Source organism: Bufo bufo, chromosome 2 (assembly GCF_905171765.1).
Source record: "Bufo bufo chromosome 2, aBufBuf1.1, whole genome shotgun sequence".
Lineage (NCBI taxonomy): Eukaryota > Metazoa > Chordata > Amphibia > Anura > Bufonidae > Bufo > Bufo bufo.
Genome location: NC_053390.1, coordinates 790,056,895 through 790,076,542, shown reverse-complemented (window position 1 = coordinate 790,076,542; position 19,648 = coordinate 790,056,895). Strand labels below are relative to the sequence as shown.

The 19,648-nt window shown below is 43.8% G+C and overlaps 1 protein-coding gene across 1 annotated transcript in view; it reads left to right on the top strand.

Annotated features, from left to right (window-relative positions):
• Positions 1-1,994: 1,994 nt before the first annotated feature.
• TACC3 (transforming acidic coiled-coil containing protein 3) overlaps positions 1,995-19,648 on the top strand; it is a 50,948-nt gene continuing 33,294 nt past the window's right edge. The window contains exon 1 of the mRNA XM_040419955.1: positions 1,995-2,125. Within this exon, the coding sequence (XP_040275889.1) occupies positions 1,995-2,125 (131 nt within the window). The remainder of the gene's footprint in view (positions 2,126-19,648) is intronic.

Genomic DNA, 19,648 nt, shown 5'->3' with positions numbered 1-19,648 from the left:
TTTCAAAAATACACTGTCAGGCAGTCTCTTAGTCCTATTATGCATACATCCATAGGTATATCTGAATTACCTGCTTTGTGTTCACTGTATACCGTATGTAGCACATCAATTTATATGGCGATTTAGATACACATAAGGTCTTTATGACAACAGCACACTTGACAAAAGTCAGAAGTGGACATTTTATTAGTGGGATCATCCATTAGTGCAGCCTCAGGCCTGACAACTTCAAGCAATCATATCTCATCGGAGAAGTAAAATATTAGAAGATAGTTTTCACGCTTAATTTTCAGTAAAAAAAAAACTTTAAAAACATTTCTGGTAGGTCTCCTTGACAAAGAATAAAGATATGTCTAAATCAAAGTTCTCAAATAGGTGTTTTTTTTGGAGAGGTTTAAAGAAGTTCTGTCATCAGATATGTGCGCTTTTGATCTTGGTCAGATCTTCCTAACATGTGTGGTCCTCAGACAAGGCAGAGTTCACTTCGCCAAGACTTCTCACCTAAGCACAGAATCTACAGTTGGAAAACCTGCTTCGGGAAGGCAGAGGTATCCCTACTACTGTACGCTTTTGATCTTGGTCCCATCTTCCTAGGTGCCGGCATTCTTGAGAAAATTGATGTTTTATAATATGCATTGCAAATGAGTCCATAAGAGCAACAAGGTTGCTCCTCGTTGCTCCCAAAAGCTTCGCTCTCACTACCTTTCATGCTGCAACCCTACCGCTGACTGACAGGGCCAGGCAGTGAAGATGTACTCAAACCTGGCCCTGAAGTCTCGGGGGAGCTCATTCAGTGCACATGCTGTATATGGAGATGGAGGCAAGAATTACGAGGGCAAGTAAGGAGAAATGAGAAGAGGTAACCACTGTGAACCATTCATCTGTTTCTGCCACGCAGGTTTTGGAAGGTGCTGTTACTCATTGTGGAGACCACCAGTAGCATAAGGAGTAGTGCTGCCTGGGAAAAGGGATATGCAGATTAGATCTCTTCCAAGAAAATTAAAGCTGTGACAGTAGTGCCACCTCACAGAGGTTAATAGTCAAGGTCTGAGGCAGCTTTCTTTCTCTTGGAAGAGAGCTAATCTACATATGCTTTTCTACCATGTACAAACTAATTACCCTGTTCACATGGAATATAAAAATATAAAATATATTTGAATATCACTTTCATGAGAAAATCTTAAATCTAAACAATACAGAAACTTCTTTAAGGAAAAAAGAGAAAAAAATCAGCTGGTAATCTTACAGTTTATAACCACGGGTGAAGTGTTATCACTGCTCTGCATGTATGAGAATGCTTTACATAACCACTATGATGAACGGTATCATTATCTTGGAGGACTATTGATGTCACGAGAAGACACAGATAATGTTGTGTTTTACAGCTGTCTGTATAGATATTCACTGCACTATTGTATTATCTCATATTACTGCCCACAAGTAATTTTTTCTCTTCTTGCTCACATGCAAGGCCAAAAATTCTTTATAGTTTGAACACCAAAATGTTAAAGGACACATAGAGGACACAAAAATACAGTACGTAAATGGAAAGTCCCCTTTTTTAAGAAAAGGGAACAGTGACTTTAACCGTTCAGTCTGAGATAGTCAAGAAGATGTCTGTCTAAGCCTAACATAATTTTTGACTTCCTAGAAGCCTTTATCAGAGAGTTCAAGGGATTTTGCCATAAGAAAGAGAAGTGTATAAAGAATTGAAAGGACCTCATAACAAAATCAAGATGGAGCCCTCCTCCTGGTCAAGAATTTGGCAAACCTTCCAAGCTAGGGCTGTGTGGTCTTATGTAAGAAACAGGACAGGGTCCTATTCTAAAAGACTTCTCAATTCTACAGTCGAGAATGTTGGTTTAGGGAAGAAGAGCTAACCCATTTCCAAGGCTACATACCAATGGCGTGCCCTTCTACTATACATAGGCAGTTGTGTGCCTGACTGAATCTACCATAATTTTTAGTGTCTTACTGGAGGATCCTGAGAAATCATGAATATGTCAACCCTAACAAGCCAGGACTGTGTGGTCCTCAGTAAGAGACAAGGCAGAGTTCACTTCTACAAGACTTCTCACCTAAGCACAGAATCTACAGTTGGAAAACCTGCTTCAGGAAGGCAGAGGTATCCCTACTACTGGGTTCCATATTTGTGGTATAACTTGCTTATTCCACAAGTATACCACAAAAAGATGTGTGCCCCATTGTAGCATAATGGTAATATCCTTCTGGAGGATCTTCTCCAAGGGTTCAAGGAATTAGTAACAAGAGATGTCCAAATAGGAGAAATGGCCCTCTAACAAAATCAAGATAAACGTCTTCCTCCTTTTTGTGTGTTTGGTAAAAACTCTAAGCCAGGCTATGGCCCATAGTAGTCATGTGGTCTACTAATGTAACAGGTATACGACATTTTATACAGTATTAGGGGTCCTGTATTCAGTATAGTAATTAACTGTATGTCTTCTACTGAGATCCATAGAGGCTGGAAGTACATACATAATTTGGTGATCTACACTTTGGCCAGTGTCTCAACAACAACAAGTGATTGGTAGTTAATAGGAAAGTAAAGGACAAGTATATGTTAAATCAAATAAAACTACAAAACGGTAGGTACACTTTAAAAGGTGGTTTAACCCCCAAATTTTGTCCCTTGGGCTGTCATCGATAGGAATTTGATTTGCCTTCTCAAAAATGTTTATCCATCTGAACGGATGATGGTCGATATTAGAGATGAGCGAATCGAAGCTGACGAAGTCGAATTCGTTCCGAATTTCAGGAAAAATTTGATTCTGAATGAATGCGAATTTCCTTGCGCTTCGTGGTAACGAATCACAATTTTTCCTAACATGGCAGCTAGCCGGCTACAATGGGGGCTAAAATGGCGACTACACGTGTGAGGACATGGGGCAATGAACTCTGGGAAGGGGGGGGTGACCCATAATGCCATGCATGCAGCCAATCAGCAGCCAGCCAGCCCAGTGATGTCACAGCGTTATAAATATGGCGGCCATCTTAGAGTCTGCCATTCACTATCGTACTTTGTTCAGGGACAGGCGTGTATGCAGGCGCTAGGGAGAGTGAAAGAAAAACTAATTGTTAAAAAAATTAAAGGAAAGAAGCGATTTACTTGTGCAGGGAAAGGATAATGAGAGGAATCATTTCACAGGCAGGGAGAGACATGTGCAGATGCTAGGGAGAGTCATCGGAAAATCCTCATTGTGAAAAAAAGCGATTTTCAAGTGCAGGGAAACATTACTTGGGGATCCAGATAGTCTCATAATACAGCTCTGTCATTCCAGCAATTAGTTATTGGGGTGCAAGTGCTATGTTTAAAAGCCTTTAGTGGCTTTTATCTGTGGAAAAAGATAAATATATACGCAGGTCACTTTTGCTGTTAACTGCGCTGATATCATTTAGTGGCCTATTTCAATACAATACGAGAAATATTTACGCCGGTCACTTTTGTTGTTATTTGCGCTAAAAGCGTTTATTGCCATATTTCTAGAGAAAAAGAGAAAAATTTACTAAGTTCATATTTGGTGGTATTTGCGCTAAAAGCGTTTCTTGTCATATTTCACTACAATACGAGAAAAATAGACTCCGTTCACATTTGGTGTTATTTGCGCTAAAAGCGTGTATTGCCATATTTGACTACAATACGATAAAAATAGACGCAGTTTACATTTGGTGGTATTTGCGGTAAAAGCTTTTATTGCCATATTTCCAGAGAAAAATAGACTAAGTTCATATTTGCTGTTATTTGCCCTAAAAGCGTTTATTGTCATATTTCACTACATTATGAGAAAACTAGACACAGTTCACATTGGGTGTTATTTGCACTGAAAGCGTTTCTTGTCATATTTCACTACAATACGACAAAAATAGACGCAGTTCACATTTGGTGTTATTTGCGGTTATTAGTGTTTATTGCCATATTTCTAGAGAAAATGAGAAAAATATTCGCAGTTCACTTTTTCTGTTATTTACTTAGAAATCGTTTAGTGGCCTATTTTAGTCCAATACAAGAAATATATACGCAGTTCACTTTTGCGTTATTTACGCTGAAATCGTTTCGTTGCCAATTTCAATTCCTTTAGTTGCCTATCTCAGTAAAAAAAGAAAAATATATTTGGCGCTTTTTGGGGTGTTTTAACATGCTTTTAATTTATTTAGTTCAGCTAAAAGTACGTCAGACAGAGAAGTGCCAGGCCCTGCACAGGGGAGTGTCAGAGGCGTAAATGATTCTAGCGCAGGCACAGGTCGCAGCAGAGTAAGGGGGCGTAGCAGAAGGGGTTTCTTCCCGAGGCCTCAGGTCCACATGTCAGCTAGCGGTCGTGTCTTGACCAGCAACCCAGCAGTTCTTGATTGGTTGACTGGATCTTCGACTTCATCGAAAGTGACAGCAGAACCAGCAGCCTGAGCCTGAGTCTAGAGTCGCTGATGAGTAGCTTTCTTCACCCGCATAGTGAAGAAACCCTGCCAGCCGTCATAGAAGATCCCCTAGACTACTGGGCAGCCAAACTAGATTTGTGGCCGCAACTGGCCGAGTTTGCCCTGGAAAAGCTGTCCTGCCCGGCCAGTAGTGTGGCATCAGAGCGGGTGTTTAGTGCGGCGGGGGCCATAGTTACGCCAAGAAGAACTCGCCTGTCCACCCAAAATGTGTAGAGACTTACTTTTGTCAAGATGAATCAGGTGTGGATCAGCCAGGATTTCCACCCACCAATACCTGATGCATCAGATTAGATCATCCATCTCCACACTATGTCACCGTGCCACTTTGTGGCCTCCTGATGCTGCCATGTCCACACTATGTCACCATGCCACTCTGTGGTATCATGCTGCTGCGGTTGCTGCCATCTCCACACTATGTCACCGTGCCACTCTGTGGCCTAATCATACTGCTGCTGTCACCTCCACTCTTTGTCATTGTGCCACTCTGTGGCCTCCTCATGCTGCTTCCACCTCTACACTATGTCATAGGGCCACTCTGTGGACTTCTCATGCTGTTACCACCCTCCCCACTCTATGACTGGGTCGCTATTGTCCTTGTTTGACCTTCTTGAAATCACCATTTATTTGACCTTTCTTCTGATCGGTCAGAAGGAAGGAAAAAAGAGATGCACAAAGGATCCTGTCTGTGTAGCAGCTATAAGGCCTGTATGGTCCCATCAGAATTGGCTTATGATTTGATAGCCAAAAGCAGGAGTGGGTACAAAACACAGAAGACATGCAAATATTCTATTCACGTGTCATCTCTGTTTTAGATCCTCTCCTGTTTTTTTTTTGGCATTACCAATACTGATGGATTACTGACCAAATGCTGACCGAGTGAAGGCGTATGCTCCCCAGACAGGATCCGTTTTTTGTGGGTTATTGTTCTGACGGATCAGAGGAAGGGCAAAATAATCAGTGACTTCCACACAAACTTACTGCTGACACCCTCTCCACTCTGTCGGGGGGCTTTACTTGTATATGTGTTTAATAGAACAGGTTCTGTAGACATCTATGTGGAATCAGCTGACGACGGTGTAAAAGGAGCGCGCTTCTTCTTGACGCTAACATCGACCTGTAAGGCTGAGCTCATACTTGAGTTATTTGGTCAGTTTTGGCCCCATGACTGCCCAAATAAGTGAAGTGTGCAGTGATTCTAAGAGCGACGCCTGTCATCTGCATGTCATACTGACTGACAGTATTATTTCACTACCACGGCAGACTCCCTATGTGTGTTACTGCAAGGCACAGTGTTCTACACCACTATAAAGGCTCTCAGAAGCCATGAAATAGACATTTTTTAACACGATTCGCCGCAAATATATTCGGCTCGAAGCAAATTTATTCGGAAAATTCAGCGAACCGGCCGAATCGAATTTTTGAGAAATTCGCTCATCTCTAGTCGATATGTAATAGTGTTCATTCTCCATACAAATACTTCTGGGAATGTAATGGGCACATATCCATAGGGATCAGTGATCCTTACTCCACAGTACATGTACCCGTGGTTCCAATCCTCACTTAGTTTAATAAGGGTCCATTCAGAAGTCCATAGTGCATTGCGTATCCGCAATACACCAGGCCGGCACCCCTAGAGAACTGCCTATTCTTGTCCGCAATTGCGGACAAGAATAGGACATGTTCTATTTTTTTCCGGAGCCACGGAATCTGCGGAACGGATGCGGACCCATTATACGGACGTGTGAATTGGAGCCTTATAAGTAGTTTGAACATATTTCAGATCCATTCATTGTTCGGTGGGTACACTGCCTCTGGCTTGTTATAACAGCAGCATATGCTAGTAATCACGGGGTGGAACAAATACTTATTAAATTGATCCCAGGTGTCACTTCCACCTTGAAGTTAAAGTTTATCTCACCTTCAATCCAAGATAAATTAAGAGGCTTTGACCTGACTTGAAAGCAAAAGTTGTGACTCACAATGAAAAGATGACTTCTAGTTTCTAAATATGTTTTTTCCATCTAAAATTGATAGTTTCAGAAGTCGTCTGGAGTGATGTGTGACGTCTCCCAGAAGCTCATGCAAGGTACATACACACAACAGTTTGATATTTCACATTGTCTTTTTTTTAAAACTTTTTTTCTGTTTCACATTTCCTCCCAAGGGCATCCATGAAGTTACATTCAAGTCATGGACTGTTCACATCTACCCTTCTTCCTTTGCTTTCTGCACCATCTGTAGTACTAGAAATCAGCCCTCCGTTCTCTCCAGGTTGAGCACAACTTCTGCTAGGACAACTGTGAGAGTCTAGAAATGTGGTATTAGTAACCACAATCTGTGACTAAGCTGATGAGTTTGAGATGGATAAATATGAGGCTGGGATGAGGGGTAGACTCATAGTAGGTGGCTGCCTAGGGCACCATTGATTTGGGAGTCCAATTTATAGTTTTTTTTTTAAATTAGTGCGGGAATGGCACTTGTAACACATGAATAGACTTTGTGCGACTGAAACCTACTGTCATCAATAAGCTCTTTGTAGACAGAAGTGGTGTGTGTGTGGGGGTGGGAGTTTGGGTGGGGGTTTGTGTGTGGGGTGCCCTACCAGAAATGTTATTGTGGACAGTGATTTTGGTTGTCTTTGGTTGATGTGACTCGTTTTCTGTATTTGACTTGTGTCTTTTATATGGTTACGCCGTTTATGTTTGATTCCTCCAAATTTGATTCTTGATCATTACCAATGCTTTTAGTAGAACTTCAACTATAAATATTGCATGGTACCATGCCCTACAGGTGCATCGGGTGCTGGGAGAGAAGCTATAGGTGCTGGTGGCCAACCAGCCCTTAATCGAGACCTTCATGCGTTTGGAAGGAAATAGGGAGTATGCAAATTATAATTGTGAATTAGAATAATATGGATTGGTTGGCAAGAGGATGATGGGGGAGGGCACAGGAGAAATAAATAAATGGCTGTCACAGCTATCAGGTTAAACTTCTGGGATTGTGGGGTCAGGGAGCATTCTGAAACCCTTGCCTTAGTTAGAGGGTTTTTCCTGTCTTCGTTTACAGGGCAAATTCCGACATATATTTATTTAGGAACCCACTCGAAATTTTATTTAGGAACCCACTCGAAATTAAGGTGGATGTCAAAGAATATAGATCTCATCAATGTGATCTTCTCTATGATATCGCTGAGAGTGCACATTTATTTTATTAGGGAAAGTGGATTAAGTTGCTGCTGAACACCTTTGGGGTTGATGCTGTGATCTGAATGGACTGATGGAACCACGCTTTCAACTTTTGATTATGCGTTGGAAGCCAATTAAAAGGGTTGCACCATGAAAAATATTGTAGATTTTTCAAACCAGCACCTGGATCTGAATACTTTTGTAATTGGATGTAATTAAAATTTATTATAGGCCACTGAGTTATTCAATAAAATTAATTATGCATTATGCTGGACCACAAGGGGAGGTGTGGTAGTGGTGGTGTTGGAGACGATAGGAGTGGTGGCAACAGCTACAAGGTTGGTGGTTCTCCTCACTGTGGCTCCCCCAGGCTGCACGTGGAGTCAGGGGAGGGGTGCAATCTTTCTTCCCCTTGGGGCACCATTCTGCTTGGTTGTGGCTGGGTTTCCCTTGATAATGAATGGGTAGCGAGGTGCAAGGCAGGAGAGCAGGTGCATGGTCGGCAGATGGTGGAGGCAATAACAAGTCAGCTTGACTATAGCAAATAACAGTCTCTTTACATAAAGATGATGGGTGGCACAGTGCAAATATAAGTAGTAGGCACAGTTCTCAAGCATATCACACGGCAGGCATTTCCCAAGAGGCTATGCATAGGGGGCAGTCAGTATAATAATCCTCTCTAAGTCTCTATCTCTGTATATTCCATGCCATCCTACCAATGGACCAAAGGCATGCAAGTGCTTTTCCAATATATCTACAGTGCCCAACTACGTGGGCAATCCTAGAACAGATGGCTAGTCTATCTTAGTGGTGTGACGGGCCTCAGAAGCAATAAACCCTAAGCATGAGCAGTAAATTCCAAAGCCGTAAATATGCTTTACCTTTACTGTCTTAGTCCACGCACTATCCCTTTATCATGGTCTTCAACCATCTGTACAAATTCAATGTTTCTCTCCCTCGGAGGTTATTTCTTAGCACACTTGCTGGCAGCTTTGCATCACACAGGAATGGTATTTCCCGGGATAAATCCTGCTTAAATGAGGGCTTACTTATCAGCAGCAACATGTCCTCACACATGTCCTCACTCTGGCCTGTTCACCAGAAGACTCACTAACCAGGAGGTCAGGAACAGCCCACCGCCAAGCAACTATAACTAAGTCTGCCAGTTAACTATTTCCTTCCTATATACAGCCTTTTTGGATCCCAAAATGCAAAATACAACCACATCAATCATTTGTACCACTGAAAGTGCATAGTTACAATACATTAACTCTCTTAGCAATAAAAAAAATATATGTTATATTAGAACATTAAAGGATATGGACACCTTTGTTAAAAAAAAGAAATGACACAAAATGTATTATGTGGAACAAATCATTTCTCCAATTGGTTGTATTTATTTTTCTTATCCTTTTGATTCTACAGCCTACAGCAGGCTGCTCTCAGTGAATTTACAGAGAATCTCTGTAACTCCTCCCGGCTCCACACGGGTGTCAGTGACACTCTGCTGCCGGCTCTCATCCATCATCCAGAGGGATCGTACCCTCACTGCACGATTAAAGTGCTAATCCCCAGTTCAGGATGGCCGGTGCGGCTGTCCTCCCTCCCGCCCTCCCGCTCTCCCCTTGTTCTCTCCCCACTACCCGCTTCCAGCTGCTGGACAAAACACCCCCCCCCCCCTTTCTTCATCAGGCCGCTGCGCTGCTGTGGCAGGGTCTCGATGGTTACCATGGCAACCAGACGCCTTAACAGTAAAAAAAAACACCATACTTCTAACTATAGTGGCAAAAATCCACCGCACTCCTTAAAAGTGAAAAATTAGCTATTTATTAACACATGTCATACAGCAACGTTTCTGTTCTCTCTCAGAACCTTTTTCAAGCCAAGTCGTTGGCAAAGGAGTGCTGCCCTACTTTTGATGTTTTTATATATATATATATATATATATATATATATATACACAGTATATATACAGTGCTGCCCATAATTGGGGGAGGAGGGGTTCAGCCAATGGACCAGGGAACCTAATCACAGTAAACGGCACCATGAAAAAAGAGCAATACATGAGGATTCTCAGCGACAAGATCAGGCAGTCTGCAGAGAAACGTGGCCTTGGGCACCAGTGGACATTTCAGCACGACAATGACCCAAAACACACAGCAAAAGTGGTGAAGGAATGGTTAGCAGACAACAACATTAACGTTTTGGAGCGGCCCAGCCAGAGTCCAGACTTGAATCCAATTGAGAATCTGTGGAGGGAGCTAAAGATCAGGGTGATGGCAAGAAGACCCTCCAACCTGAAAGATTTGGAGCTCATTGCTAAAGATGAATGGGCAAAAATACCTGTGGAGACATGCAAAAAGCTGGTCTGCAATTATAGGAAGCGTCTGATTGCTGTAATAGCCAATAAAGGCTTTTCTATTGATAATTGAGAAGGGTGTGAATAATTTTGGACTGGACACTTTTTGCTCAAATGCAAATAAAAGCTGAGAAATGTTTTTTTCCCCACAATAATGCCTCTTGTACATCGTCTTATTATCTTTTGGGAGACACCTATGTCATTTCCCATCAAGAAATTACTTGCTGGTTAAATAAAAGTAACTTTAAGTCAAAATTTGACAGGGGTATGAATAATTATGGGCAGCACTATATATATATATATATATATATATAATATATATATTATAATTATAACATATAATTGGTAATGACCTGATCTATAAAAGGATGACGTTGCTTTTACCGCACTGTGAACGCCATAAAAAAAAAAAAATATGATGGAATTGCAATTTTGCAATTTTGCATTTTGTACAAAACCATTGTCCAAGTATCTCGCTTTTATAAATAAGCGTAGTATTAGCACCATCATTTTTGTAAGCATTGTCGTACTTTGTCTGATTTGCAGAGTGCTGCTGCATTGTCTCTTTTTTTCCTCTAGGTCTTTGCCATGGCAGCGTGCACCTGCGCACTGGGAGCTGCTGACTCACCCCCTTTTTTTGCAGAGTTACAATGCTGGAGATGTGGCACTCCAGCGAGTCGTGCACTCCTGATTAGCCTGTCTGCCCCATAGGCTGATTTTAATTATTTTCAGTATAAAGCTGTAGCCTGCTCTCACTACATTCATTTGAAGATGTCTAGCACCAGGAAGGGTATAGAGTGGGCTCAGCATGCATGTTGGTACCTGCATCCCTTGTAATGGAGGCCATTTTGGCACAAAAAATGGAAAAAGGCAGAGTGGATCCAACATGCATGTGGGTCCAACACTCCCTGAATTTTATGGCGGTCATTATGGCGCATAACAGGTAGTATTTAGTGTTGGGACCCGTCTAACAGAGATCGCCTTGACGTTCGGCAGACGGGCTTAGATGGTTTTGTACAAAATGCATTGTCCAAGCATCTCGCTTTTATAAATAAGCGTAGAATTAGCACCAGAATTTTTGTAAGCATTGTTGTACTTTGTCTGATTTGCAGAGTGCTGCCGCATTGTCTCTTTTTTTCCTCTAGGTCTTTGCCATGGCATCGTGCACCTGCGCACTGGGGGGTGCTGACTAACCCCCTTTTTTTGTATTAAGGTAAGGTACGGGGTGACGCTATATGTGTCTCCTATGTCTTTATTTACAATTTTATCTATATTAAAAGGGAGTAGATGAAGACAAAAATATTGGTTATTCCAATAAAAAATTAAAAATACAAATAAAATTAGGGACATAAATAAAAACACAAATTTTTGTTTAAATGTAGTTTTCATTTCCAAGTTGATTACTAGTTCATTGACTGAGCCTGACCGAGTGAGTTATGATCCATTTACATTGATCTCCATGTCTATTTTTGAATTGCCGGGGATGGATATCACTTAGTTATGCACTGAAAGCTTTTCTAATGCCAGGTTTGCATTCTTCGTATACAAGTGCCAGCAGTCTGGAGAAGACTTTCTCATATGTATTATCAACCCCTAGTGAACATGTGGTTTGAATCTACCTGGCTCTGCAGGCCTCCATGTTTACCTCACCGTTGGAGTCAGTAGTCTCATGTTTAATAGAATAAAATCCTTCCACTGCTTTACAAGAAAATAACATAGACAAGCAAAGAAAAAAAAACAAAGAAAAAAAAAAACTATAACCAGATAATACGCTATTCTTATGGTGATTATTGACAGCCACTCTCTCGAGGTAACAGTTAATCAATATATGCCGAATGGCACCAATGAAACCTACAACTTGATATAATAGATAATCCAAAAGACTGATTTAGACCCGTCCTAGCCCCGGTTGGTGCCCTCCCCTTTGGTACTGGGTAGCTACTAGGGTAACTGCATGGATAGCAAACATAGTGGTAGGAAATAGGCCCAAGAATCGGGCAAAAAGGGCGTGCAGATAGAAAATCTGCCACCGTAATTGGAGCACATTCTTATCCATGGCCCTGGTGTGTCTATAGATACCTTCATATAGCGGCAGTTACTCAGCAAGTGTATATAATGAGGTCCCCAGGTTATTGTATCTGGCCTATGTAGTTTTTTTGGCCTAGGTCAGGATACTGAGTGGCATAATACTCAAAGAGTCAATAACATCAATACTCAAAGTGAATGTATTGGGTGTCTTATGAGAAATCTTAATCCTGAAATCTTCAAATTTAGTCATAATGAGGTAAATCTCCCAGGCTGCTTCTGGTTTCAAGGTGTGTCTGATTGTCTACGAAACCATAGCTATGCCGTCTGCATCTTTCTGAGAATTGATATTTTCTGCCCATGTCCACATGTCATAAGAGGTGCCTTCTGGAAGCTTTGGGACACCAGAGCTCGCCAAGATATGATATACGGCGTATTACGTACTACTTATTATGCACAAAACATTATATGGCACTAAGGTTTCAATTACCAAAACCGTGCGTGTGAAGCCTGTATGGTGGCACATACAGTCGTTGGGGTTTTTATTACAGAGCTGTAGTACCACTGTATGGTTTCACCGTGGCACATGGTTCTCCCCTAGATAGATGTGATGAAATAGGCCACTAGGGGTGTAGCTAAAAGTATCTGATGGGGCCCCTGGGTGCCAGGGAGAAAGGCAACAAACCCACTGTGCTTTGGCTATTTAATTTAGATATAGGGTTAGGGCAGCAAACAGAATATTTGCACCATTCGAAGACAAGCTACCACTGTAATTGCGCCATTTTTGGGGAGTACATACCACAGTGTACTTTTGTATAAAATTTGAGAACACATGAAAGAGCATTATAAGATCTGTAATACAGCAATGAGCTCTAGGGGCATTCTATTGACCATTGTGACAGGTCCTATTAGAGGGACCCGCCACAGATCTCTGCCTTTCCACTGATGCTGTGATATCAGCCAGTAAGAAGATCCAATGTTCAGTGGACACCTTCTTTCCTTCAAAGGATAAGAAGATGGGGACAAACCAACAAACACATCACTTCCAGGAACCAGCACCATTTTAGTTTTTATTATTTTGCAAAAATAATCAAAGAATGCATAAAAACCTGATGCTATCAATACCAGGAACATTGTCTATAAATGACATAAGTTATTGGGACAAAGCAAATGCAAAAAAAGGAAAATAACTAAAAAGAAAAAGTTCTCTATGGGCCTGTTTTCCATTCTGCACTCTCTTGTGTGGCACTCTTGCGTATTACAGTTTCCATTCTTCCAGTTGTTTTGGAATCCCCCATACTCCGGAATACAGTCCTGCCCTCCAGGGATTCTACTACTTACTCCTTCCTATATACATACAAGTATCAGACACAATGACCTTTTTCCAGGGCAATGTTCCTTTGTGTGCTTTTAAGAGCAGGAATCTCTTTAGTTGTAGGACCACCCAAACATGTAGTTACTGAGCTGAATTGTTAGTTCATTATTTAGAGAGCATAGATCAGATTTCTAGTTTGTGCCTTCATGTAATCAGGTTATTTAGCACGCCAACAAACATGGAGTGATTAATCATTTGTGGTTGGGGAAGAGAGTGGATTTGAGAAAGCTGGAAGAAAAACAAAGTACTGAACGTCTTTGGTCAAAGTAATTAGCGTCCTGAGGATGTAAACTGTACAAGGGTCCTGTTACCTCCATGAACCAATATCTTGGTTAAACAGAAAAAAAGAGTCAATGACAATTTATCACAACGTAATAAAGCCAAAAAACATTTATCACATGTCAAAAAAAAGCAACAAAAAGTAACCATACTAAAAGATAGGATTAGGCTTTTTAGGTTTAAGTCAGATCTTCTGGTATCTTATACATCGAGAATAGTACAGTCCGCAGTACTTTTCTTGCTGATAGACATTAAAGGAACTGCCAGACAATCAGTGGCCATGCAGGCATGGCATGTGACTGCTGCCGCCACTGAGGCCATTGTTTGGCCGGTGACATGCATGTAGATGGCACGTCCAGCAGGGACTGGAAGCAGAGGAAAAGGGAGCTTGGTGCTAGAACTGGAGCACCTCTGACGGGTGAGTCTTTTGGACAATGTTTTTTTGTCCCTTAACCAAAAACTGATTGCACAGGCTCCCATACCATAAGCCCCCAGCAATGATTGCCTCCGCATGGAACACAAAGCATTACATAGTGACTGTTGACAGCAATAAGCAGTCAATGCAAGGCATGCGTGTGTCGAGATAGATAATCAGATAGAGATAGACCCTGTATGAGAGGCCTCTTTGCTAAAATAAAAAAACCCCTATAGGGTATTTGGAAATTGGTTCTCTAAATCAGGCAACCCCTTTAAAAACCCACCCACTTGAATATATACAAAATAATTGACATACTGACCTAATTATAAAAATGTTATATAGACTATGATGAATTTTTATGGCCATATTTTTGGTCTTTCATTCTTCGATTTTCCCATGAAAAAGATGGGTCAACTTTGGTGGTAATTAAAAAGGAATGGGTAAATACTGACAAACTAGAGGTTTTTTATGGTGGACATATGGTACCAATACAGAGAAGCATGCATGCACACAATAGACAACAATGGGTATGCTGGGGCAGGGGCAGACTGGGAACTTAAAGTGGCCTTGGAAAAATCTAAAAGTGGCCCCAATGTTGTAGATGGGTCTAAAATGACAAAAGGTGGGGCAGCACAAGTAGATGGGGCCAATTCAAGTTGACAGTGAGTAATACCATAGTGCAGCACAGAATACCATCCCACAGAACAAAAAAAACTGTCCCTCTGTGGTGGCCGGAAATAGCTACCACGTTCTAACCTCCTCCTCCTCCTCTAATTGTCTATAATATGGATATGGAGCAGGATGCTTTGGAGCTGAGATGGGGATGACAAGACAAAGCCATCCCTGCTTTCAGCATGCTGAATGACCCTTATAGTTCCCCCAGTAGTATGTACCTGGCCAGCGGCAGTAAGGAGGGCCCAGATGGCCTTATGGACATAGACCCACAAGGAAAATTCCCTGTGGGGGTCTATGACCAGTCCTCCCCTATGAGGGTGGCTTCCCGCTTCATTGAAGTGATCTCCAATACCGCTCACTCTCACTAGTGATGGACGAACATCGGCCGGGACGGATCAAATGTTCGCGGTGGGCCCCATTGACTTTAATGGCAGGTGAACCTGAAAAACCTTCAGGTCATATTTGCAGCCACAAAATACTTACTAAAAGTGCACAAATAGTCCCACAGCATGGACAGTGACATACCAGAGGGGGGTCATTGGCAAAAATTCCCACAAAAAATATGTATTTTAATGAGGGGCCATTTTTATGCATCTTAAAGGGAAACTCTCAAAAATGTGCCCTGTTGGAGCCTAAATTTTTATTTATTTTAGGCCACGGGAGTACAGGCCCCAAAAATTAGGCATTCACCTGACAGAAAAGAACTTGTGATGATGTAGCTGGAGGTACATTAGGCGGTCACTGGATCAAAATTTTACTGTAGGCCACTGGAGTACAGGCCCCAAAAATTAGGCATTCACCTGACAGAAAAGAACTTGTGATTATGTGGCTGGAGGTAAATTAGGCGGTCACTGGATCAAAATTTTACTGTAGGCCAGTACAGGCTCCAAAAATTAGGCATTTAACTGACAGAAAAGAACTTGTGATTATATGTATTTTAATCAGGGGCCATTTTTATGCGTCTTAAAGGGAAACTCTCAATAATGTGCCCTGTTAAAGCCTAGAAATTTTTTATTTTCGGCCACGGGAGTACAGGCCCCAAAAATTAGGCATTTACCTGACATAAAAGAACTTGTGATTATGTGGCTGGAGGTACATTAGGCGGTCACTGGATAAAAATTTTACTGTAGGCCACTGGAGTACAGGCCCCAAAAATTAGGCATTCACCTGACAGAAAAGAACTTGTGATTATGTGGCTGGAGGTACATTAGGCGGTCACTAGATCAAAATTTTACTGTAGGCCAGTACAGGCTCCAAAAATTAGGCATTCAACTGACAGAAAAGAACTTGTGATTATATGTATTTTAATTAAGGGCCATTTTTATGCGTCTTAAAGGGAAACTCTCAAAAATGTGCCCTGTTGAAGCCTAGAAATTTTTTATTTTGGCCACGGGAGTACAGGCCCCAAAAATTAGGCATTTACCTGACATAAAAGAACTTGTGATTATGTGTGGCTGGAGGTACATTAGGCGGTCACTGGATAAAAATTTTACTTAGGCCAGTACAGGCCCCAAAAATTAGGCATTCACCTGACAGAAAAGAACTTGTGATGATGTGGCTGGAGGTACATTAGGCGGTCACTGGATAAAAATGTTACTGTAGGCCACTGGAGTAGAGGCCACAAAAATTAGGCATTCACCTGACAGAAAAGGCCTGTTATGCCGCTGTATATACATAACACAAGGACCATTCTTTGTTCTGGGTGGTGGCGGAAATGTGTGGGCTGGCATGAGGAAATTCAATTACACGTGGTCGTCACAGGTGTTGAATTCCTCCGAGATCCATGCCTCATTCATTTTTAGAAATGTGAGGTAGTCCACACTGTCTTGAGCTAGGCGAGTGCGCTTATCGGTCACAATCCCCCCCTGCTGCGCTGAATGTCCTTTCGGACAGGACACTCGACAACGGGCAAGCTAAGAGTTCAATGGCAAATTGTGCCAGCTCTGGCCACAGGTCAAGTCTGCACACCCAGTAGTCCAAGGGTTTCTCGCTTCTCAGAGCGTCCACATCGGTCGTTAACCCGATATAGTCAGACACCTGCTAGGCATTCCCTGAGGCTGGATCTGAAGGGCGGCTGTCAATGGGTTGGTTGCAAGAATGATCTCATATCCAAAGTGACCAACACATCTTCAAACTTCCCTCTTCTTGCAGGCGCGGTAGGATTGGTACCCGCACCTGTTTTGCTGTGGGTGGAAATTCCTCTGCCAGCGTCCGCAACAGCAGAATGCAGCATCTCTCGCAGCAAGGCCTGGAAATGCTGCATTCTGACAGCCCTCTGTGATGTTGGTAACATGTCCGCCATTTTGTGTTTGTATTGGGGGTTTAAGAACGTTGCCACCCAGTACTGGTCCTTGCCCTTTATGCTTTTTACACGGGGGTCCCTCTTCAAACACTGGAGCATGAAGTCCCCGATTTGCACTAAATTAGAAGCGGTGGAGCGCCCTGGCTCCTGCTTATCGCCCAGGAGAATGTCGTCCTCGGTCTCCTCCCCCCAGCCACGGACAACACCAAAGATCCCTGAAAAGTTTAAAGTCCCCCTCAAAGCCTTATCTTCTTGGTCCTCCTCCTCCTCCCCCAGCCACCATCCTCCTCTGACTCCTCTTCAGACTTCTGTTGACTTGTCTGAGATGGAGTAGCCCCCCCTGGGAATTCATTCAGCATTGCAACTTCCTCATCTTCCTGCTCCTCGACGGCTTGATCAATGACACAACGCAATGCACACTCCAGAAAGAAGGCGTAAGGTACGATGTCACTGATGGCGCGCTGGCTGCGACTGACCAGTTTGGTGATCTCATCAAATGGCCGCAGAAGTCTGCATGCGTCGCTCATGAGCAGCCACTGGCGCGGTGAAAAGAAACCAAGCTCCCCAGAACCTGTCCTGCTGCAGAGTTCGTACAGGTAGTCGTTAACGGCACATTGCTGCTGGAGCAACCTATCAAGCATATACAAGGTGGAGTTCCTGCCCGTCGGGCTGTCACAAATCAGATGTCTGACGGGCAAGTGGTGTCGCTGCTGAACGTCAGCAAGGCGAGCCATGGCCATGTAAGATCTTCTAAAATGGGCAGAGATTTTACTGGCCTGCCGCAAGATGTCCTGGACCCCAGGGTATTTGGCAACGAATCACTTCACGACTAAGTTCAGGACGTGTGCCATGCATGGCATGTGTGTCATTTTGCCCTGTTTCAGCATGCTCAGCAGACTTGCACCGTTGTCGCACACCACTTTACCAACTGTCAAATTGAGCGGGATTAGCCACTGATCAGTCTGTGACCGCAGAGCTGAAAGCAGTGCAGGACCGGTGTGGCTCTTGGCTTCCAGGCACAACAGCCGCAGCACAGCATGGCAATGTCTCACCTGGGACGTCAAATAGGTTCTGGGGAGCTTGGGGGGAGCTTGGGGGATGCAGCGGAAGAGGGAGTAGCAGTGGAAAAGGAGGAGTCAGCCGAGGAGGAGACGGAGGATGGAGGAGTAGGAGGAGAAGAAGAGGAAGGCCTGCATGCAATCCTTGGCGTAACACCAAATCCACACAGGAGCCACAGGTTACATGCTTGACGGCCGTCAGAAGGTTTACCCAGTAGGCAGCAAAAGTTATGTACCTTCCCTGCCCGTGTTTGCTAGACCACATGTCTGTGGTCAGATGTATCTTGACACCGACACTGTGTGCCAGAGATATATTCACTTGCCGCTGAACGTGGCCATATAGATTTGGGATGCCCTCCTGGGAGAAATATTTCCTTCCGGGAACTTCCATTGCGGTGTGCCAATGGCCACAAATTTTCTAAAGGCATCCGAGTCCACCAGTTTATATTGCAGTAGTTGGCGGGCTAGCAGTTCCGACAAGCCAGCGGTCAGCTGTTGGTCAAGAGGGTTATCCGGCATCATCAACTTTTTACGCTCGAATATTTGGGCCACGGAAGCTTGCCTTCTGCCAGATGAACGTGACGACGGCGCAGTGAAAGGTGGAGTGGAGGACAAATGAGAGGAGAAGGAGAAGAGGCAGGACGTGGAGAGTCAGGAGTGTGGCTTTGTGGGTTCTGACGGCGTTGCTCCCACTGGGCTCGGTGATGGGAGGCCAGGTGCCTTCTTAAGGCGGTCGTCCCTCCTCTTCTTCTCTTGTAGGCACCCACGTGACGTCCATCCACACATCATCATCGTCAGGGCCGATCCTACACGGGGTGCAGTGGGTGCCCCGCACCCCAGCGCTGTCACCCGAAAGGCGCCGAGCGCAGGGCCGGACTGGCCTGCCGGGATAGCGGGAAATTTCCCGGTGGGCCGGTAAGCCTGAGTGCCGCAAGGCCGCGGCCCTGGTGACAAGTGGGGGCGGCCGCGGCCGGCGGCAGGGCAGAGCAGGAGATGAGCGCCTCCATTGCGGAAGCGCTCATCTCCATAGTCATCTGTATTGCCGTCCTCAGGACGGCAATACAGATGCCTGTGCTGCGGCAGAGGAGGGAGAGGTGTGTCCCCTCCTGTTCCTCTGATAGACTGCCGGCTTAGTGCTGGCAGCCTATCAGAGGCCGGTGCAGGCGGCGCGATGACGTCATCGCGTCGCCTGAGCCGTATAGCGAGGGACACAGACGGAAGAGGCGGCCTGCATCGCATCGCATTGCTGGAGGTAAGTATAAGTGTATTATTTTTTTTAATTTTTTTATATAGGTACAATACTGGGCTGGCACATGATAAGGGGGGCTACTGGGCTGGCACATAAGGGGGGCTACTGGGCTGGCACATAAGGGGGGACTACTGGGCTGGGCTGGCACATGATAAGGGGGGCTACTGGGCTGGCACATGATAAGGGGGGACTACTGGGCTGGCACATGATAAGGGGGGCTACTGGGCTGGCACATAAGGGGGGCTACTGGGCTGGCACATAAGGGGGGACT